General features: G+C 51.0%; 1 protein-coding gene across 1 annotated transcript; it reads right to left on the bottom strand.

The window, feature by feature from the left end:
* Nucleotides 1-1,793: 1,793 nt before the first annotated feature.
* On the bottom strand, nucleotides 1,794-4,734 carry NCLIV_025320 (putative cyclophilin; the record flags this gene model as incomplete). Its single annotated transcript, XM_003882727.1, has 5 exons — nucleotides 1,794-1,897; nucleotides 2,666-2,751; nucleotides 3,176-3,225; nucleotides 3,571-3,748; nucleotides 4,235-4,734. 5 exons carry the CDS (start codon nucleotides 4,732-4,734, stop codon nucleotides 1,794-1,796), a joined length of 918 nt encoding a protein of 305 aa, XP_003882776.1.
* Nucleotides 4,735-6,671: the final 1,937 nt, after the last annotated feature.

Raw genomic sequence — 6,671 nt, forward strand, 5'->3', positions numbered from 1 at the left:
ATAGCAAGGCCGTGCGAAGGACCGTCGCGGATCGGTGTCGAGAAGAGCCGGCGGAGCGGGAGGACTCGATCAGATTGAGAGACCGACGAGAACACTGGAAACGGCACACAGAGGAAGAAAGAGAGACGACGGGAAAGAGAAAGAGAGACGAAGAGAGAGAGAACGAGAGACGAAGAGAGAGAGAAAGAGAGACGAAGAGAGAGAGAAAGAGAGACGAAGAGAGAGAGAAAGAGAGACGAAAAGAGACAGAAAGAGAGACGAAGAGAGAGAGAGAACGAGAGACGAAGAGAAAGAGAGGAAGGAAGAGAAAGACAGAGGACAGGAAGAGAAGACAGAGGAAGAGAGGATCAAAGAGGGACAGGGCGTGGCTGTCAGCGATTTTGGTGATTGAGAACGAGCGTGATCTGCCAAGGAGAGGAAACGAGGGCGGGACCCATCACGAGAAGGCGAGACAAAGTTTTTCCTCCAGCTTCTCTTGTGCATTTCCTATGGATCTTCGGGGTCGGTCGCCGAGGACGCAGGCTGGCAGAAACGCTCAGCGCTCTTATTCTTCGCATCTAGCCCGTCTATATGTGGATATTCGAATACAAATAAGCATATACTCTGTGAGCAAATATATAATGTAAACGGACAGACGTAAACTTATAAAGATTCTGTAACCTACTTCACATGTGTACATGGATGAAAGTGAGACATCCATTGTGTACATGCTTTTGTAACGTTAGTTTGCTTGAGAGGCAGTCGCCTTCCCCCATTGAGCGACAGACCGGAACTTGCAAATAACTACGGAGAAAGGCAAGCTTCTTTCCAGCAGCGCATGCATATAAAAAGACTCACGTACAGGTGTGCATATGTATATACGTATACATATATATGTATACATATATATATATATATGTATGTATATGAGTATGTATATATATGCCTTCATGCCTGTGCATGCGTGTGAACTGTATACACGATTTGCATGCCGGAGTGACTGGTGCCCTGCTGACGAGGTCGGTGTACACATGCATGCTTTGGGGAGCCAAACGAGAGGCATCTTGCGTTCCCCTGGACGAGTTGGAGACCAGGAAACGGGGCTTGCAGTGGAGAGCAAGAAAAGGATTAGCAGCAACAGTCGTTTCTCGCCCAGAAAGGAAAACGTAACGAACACAACAGGAGACGAGACATGCCGCGTCAAGAAGGAAAAACGAAAGGCCGAAGCCCTTAGAACAGACCACGAACCGTAAACACTTTCGTCCCACCTTTCGACTTACTGTCCATCAATCTCTCAATTGAAATATATATATAGTCATATGGATTACAAATACATACATATATATATATATATATATTCCGCAGGCTGAGATATGTGTCCTATGGCACATGTATCTCTAGGGGCACGAACGCAGAGCGCGAGGTCTCGACTTCGTCAGCCTCACCGACAAAGATTCACAAGTTTTTTCACCACCTCCACGCATGCCGTCGACGTGGAGATACTTTTTTCGTAAGAGCCAAAAACCAATCTTGAAATTCAAGGATAGGTTTTATGTCTTTGCATGCAACGTGGCCAGTTGAAGTGGACGCGAGAGCGAAAAACACAGAAGCCTCGTGACAGCAAACTTCAGTCTGGGGTGTCTCCGCTTCGTTTGCCCCAGGCGCGTAGGAGCTCTTCTCCCGTGAATCCGAAGAAAGCGAAACGTTCCAGCAACAGGCGTTTCTGTGTGTGTCGGCAAGGGGACAAGAGTATATCTTGATAATGATAATGATCTACGCCGAAAGAAACGTGCACTTGTTGCGGTAGATTGCGGCTACTTGGCGACCTTTTTGGGGCCAACAGCCGCTTTCGACGCCTCGACCAGCTTTTCCTGCTCCTCAGGTTTGAGTGCAAGGAAGTCCGCCTCGGAGATGCGGGCTGGAAAAACCAGAGAGGCAAAAACACGGCCAAGGCGCAATGAGCCTGTGCATGCATGCAGCCGACGGGAGCTAGGAGCGAAAATGGCGAGGCGAGAGACAGACACGCATGTGACTGGCGAAAAGAACTTGGAAAGAGAGATTTGCATTAGCAGCAGCCGCCGACAAAAAAGTTCAAAGACGCCGCATGCACCCCGAAAAAGGACAAGATTATATCTACACAGATATGCATACAAAGATGTTTTTGCATACTGTCGATATATGCACACACTGCATATCGGCATAGTATATATATATATACTTTGAGTATAGGCATATCGGTGGGAAGCATATTATGTGCTGTGTTTTTGTGGAAAGGGACGTGGTTATGCGGGTTGCGATCGAACCCCACCCCGGGGATCTTTACACAGTTTAACCGTGTGCGCGCTAACTCGAGTAGTGTTAGGTTTGGTAGTCTCTCCCAACCGAAAACTAAAATCGTTGTGTCCTTGTTTAAATAAATCGGGTGATGCTTGTCAAGTTCCTTGCATCTCGCTCTTTTGCGTGGTTAGGATCAGCCCAAGAGCGTTTCAGTAGGAGGGACGGAAACGCTTCGACCGCCAGTCTAGAAGGCAAACGAGGTTTCGTCTCTGGACTTCGACACTCTCGCGCGTTTTCTGTTTCCCCCCCTTGCGAGGGTAGACGCTCCTGGGCGGAGCCGTGGGGGTGGTCTGAACAGTGCATTTCGCTCCACGTGAACACACGCAAAGTTTGCCCCGATTTCACTTACTTTCCTCGTAGCGATCGAGGAGGTCTGGGTTCGCAAAGAACGGTGGGCCATCCTGAAGCCCGCGGTAGAGCCCGCAGTTGATGATTCTGAAAGTGCAGGGAGCAAAACGAAAAGAAAGGTGAGGAGGGCGGACGGAGAGCGAAAAGAGAAGAACGAAGGCCGAGAAACAAGAGGGACATCTTGCCTCAAAATGAAAAGACAACAAATGCAGCAGAGAGACCTAACGAAAGGCTTGTTCACCTGTGGTCGGACTGAGGCAGCCGACCAGACTGAGAGAGAAGACGCGCGTGGGAAGCGAAGGCAAATGTCGAGACGTTCTCTTCACTCTTTCGCGCTCGCACAGAGAAGGGCTCAAAACCCTCAATCGAGTGGTCAGGAGACACATTCTGCGAGCTGCGTCTTTCTTATAGGAAGGGCCGTCATGTGCAAAATGCAGAGACACCGCGCCTTTCGGGGAAAAGCTCGAGAGAATGGAGTTTTTTGTTCGGTCTCTCGCATCCGTCTTCTCACCTGACAGGTTGCATGGGCGCGCCAGTCTTGCTGCCTGCTTCTTCCTCGATCTGAAAAGTTTTGAAGAGTCCGCACGAGAGAGGACAAACATCACGCGCGATCTCCTGCACGATGCCGGGTTCTTCGCCTGCGTCAGACGCGCCTTTTGCCTCGACTCTAAACTCTAAACGCTGAAGCACATAACTGTGTGTGTTTGCCGTGGACGGCGGGAAAAACGCGAGCCTGGGAATTGGGAAACTTGGGGAAGGGTGACCGAGTTCAAGAGCGAAAAAAAGACTCCAGTCTCGCCTGCAGAGGTTTTTGTGTGTGTGTACCTTCTCGCGTGCGTCGCGCACATCCCCACGTTTCGGCCTAAGAAAGGCCGAGAGTCTCGCCAGAGTTCAACAGCTTTTTACCTTCTTTATCACACGCATGCCTTTGAGGACGGTCCCAATGACCACGTAGTTGCGGTTGAGGGGTTTGAGGGCGTTGAACGTGATGATGAACTGCGAGTTGTTCGTACTAGGGCCCGTGTTCATCAGCGCGACGTCGCCGTCCTGAATAAACTGCATGTCAAAATTCTCGTCAGGAAATCTGCAGTCGCCCACAAAACAGAGACGCAACCCAGGCACACACACAAAGAGACAAGCGCATTGCCCACGCTTTTCCGCGAAAAAGAATCTCTGCTGGATCGTCCAGCCTTTGGAGAAGCAAATGTGCGCAGATACATATCTATCTATCCACATCCACCTAGATGCATTTATAAATATATATATATATATATATATATAACAGATGGATAGATACGGATACACGTGTGTTGTGTGCAAATCTATTTACCTCTCTCTCTATATCAATCACTTTATTTGCATTTCTAGACATCTCTATAGCGATCTGGATCTCAGATTTCTTGTTCCATTTCGATATCTTTGTCTCTTTGTGTCTAGCTGTGTGTGCCAAGAACGAGAGCCGCCAAGAGCGACCGGGCCACTCCTCCGTTTCTCGAGAAAGGTTCGGTTCCAGTCTCTCTCGTTCTTGTCGCTTTCTCGTTTTTGCAGCATTTTGTCCGTTCGAGCTCACGCAGGTCCGTAGATGGAAAGTTTTCCGGCGCCTGTTCCATGCACAACATCCCCGGCTGTCAGGTTGATGCCGCGCTTCACCAAGTGAACCGGCGTGTTTCGGTACCCAATGATTTTGTCTTGAACTCGGTAGCCTTCGCAGAGCTGAATGAAGTTCTCGACGGAGAGCGGCACTCTGTCCGAATATAAGCCGATCAGGACGCGGCCGATGTAGCGGCCGCCGAGGGCAAAGTCGAGGAAGACCCGGTCGCGAATGGCCTGTTTGTGGACTGCAGAAACGGAGCGGTCGCGGCGGAGTTGGAAGGCGAAGTAGACGGGCGGCGCTGTGAGAGCAAAGAGGACGGCGCCTTTGGCCCCAGGCGGAGCAGAACGGAACCAGCTTCGCGGCCGGTCCAACCATTGCCAAAGCAGGCCTTCTCTGGGGGCAGAAGAGGAAGAGGAAGAAGAGGAAGAAGAGCGAAAGGAAGAAGCGAAAAGGCGGAGACGAGAGAGAAAATTCATGACGGAAAGAAGAGAGGTAGCTACATGTGCATGTGTAGACGAAGGCAGAACTGGGAGAGAGAGGAAGAGAGAGAAAAAAAGAGGAAGAGAGAGAGAAAGGGATAGGTGAGAGAGGGAGAAAGGTGAGAGAGAAAGAGAGAGAGAGGAAGAGAGAGAGGGGAAGAGAGAGAGAGGCTTCGATTGAATGCACGTCTGTTATGTTTCTGGGGAGGCCTTTCTGATGTTTCGAGAGGAGACGCCAGTGTTAGGACAAGACAGGCATATACAGAAACACAAAACACGCCGAGCGCGGAGATTGATCAAAGAGCATACAGGCAGCGACGGAGAAATACAGAGAAGAAGGACGAGGACAATAAGAGAAGACGGAAAGAAGAGAAAGAGAGCAAAGGGGAGAAAGAGGAATGAGCAGACGAGGGGAACTGGAGAAGTGTTGAAAAAAAGGGAAGGAACGAGCGTGACGGGCGCAGAACGAATGAGGCGAGACACGTTTACTTTAAAGAAGAGTGGTGAGTCATGAGAGAGAGAAAGCACAACGGGGGGAAAGGCGGAAAACGAAAAGATCTCGTGTGTGTAGAGAAAACCCGGCCAAAATCGAAGAAGAGGAGAAACAACGGAGCATACAAAGACAGTACACGCATGCAAAAAAAAGGACGGCAGAGAAAAGGAGACATGCTCACAGATCGTCTCGCGCTTGCATGCCTTTCTACAGTCCCGACTCCAATTCCTTCCTTTTCTGTCGAGGTTTGCCATCCCAGTTTGTCAATAAAAATCGAAAGAGCAAAACCCGATTTGTCTCTCGTGGCTCGTGCTGCGAAGACTCTCTTCACCTCCACCTTTCCTCTGTGTCTTTCTGTCTCTCTCTGCCTCTCTCTGTCTCTCTCTGTCTCTGTTCCCCCTGTCTCTGTTCTGTCTGTCTCTTGTTGTCTTTTCTCTGTGCCTTTCCTCCCTTTCTGTCTCGTGTCCTCTTCGCCTAGTTTCCTTCTCTTTCTTGCTGCCTTCTCGGTCTGTGCATCTCTTCCCTGCCTCGCCACTCCTCTGCCTCTTCTGTCTCTTCTTTCTGGCCGTTTTCCCAGCTTTTCCTCAGCGTTCTTCTTGTTTTTTCTCTTTGCCTCCGCCGCCTTCGTCGAGCCTCTGCGGATTCAGAGCAGCCACCTGCGAGTCGCGTATCTGCGATCTCCCTCCTGAAACCGGGAGTCCCCGCCTTGCCTTCTCCGCCCTCTTTTCTTTCTCTCCTCATTCTCTCTTCCTCATTCTCGCTTCCTCATTCTCTCCTCTGTCCCTTTCCCCCCTTTTTTTGTCTCCCGCCTCCTCCGCTGGGGGTATTCATCGAATGGCCTTCCTCGGCCTCTCCAGAATGGTCCCGACGCGCCTGCATGCATCGGGCGCGCCTTTTTCCAGAGGTTGAAGGCCAGCCCTTCTCTCTCTCCGTGGTGTTCCTTCCGGCCTTTTTTTTCTCGCGCGCTTGCGTCGGCCGCGTCTCCCCCTGCATCTGTCTTTCTTTTTCTCGCCTTTCGCCACGACGCCCTGTCTCTCCTCTCTTCGTCGGCGTCCGAAGGCCGAACAGACTCGCCACGCAGTCCTTCCTTTGCATGTTTTCCAGAGTGAAAATCCGCTGGATTCCCCGTCTTCCCCCTCTCTTGTGTCGACGCCCTTTGCGGCAGCTCCGAGTTTTTTTCTTCTCTTTTTCGCCCCGTCGAGGAAACCCGGTGGCCGCGTTGCGGTCGCCTCTTCCCCCTGACGTTGTCTTCTCGCCACCTTCTGAGGTTCCCAGGACTCTTCCTCAGCCGGTTTCGACGTGCAAGAAGAGGCGAAGAATGAGTGACTCGCCCCTTCTTTGTTTCTTGACGCTCCTTGCTTGCGTTCTTCCCCTCTCGTCTTCTGCGGCCCGCGTCTTCTCTTCACCAGGATCTCCTGTGACCTCCGCCTTTCCGTCCCCG

The sequence above is a fragment of the Neospora caninum genome, chromosome VIIb, assembly GCF_000208865.1.
Source record: "Neospora caninum Liverpool complete genome, chromosome VIIb".
Lineage (NCBI taxonomy): Eukaryota > Apicomplexa > Conoidasida > Eucoccidiorida > Sarcocystidae > Neospora > Neospora caninum.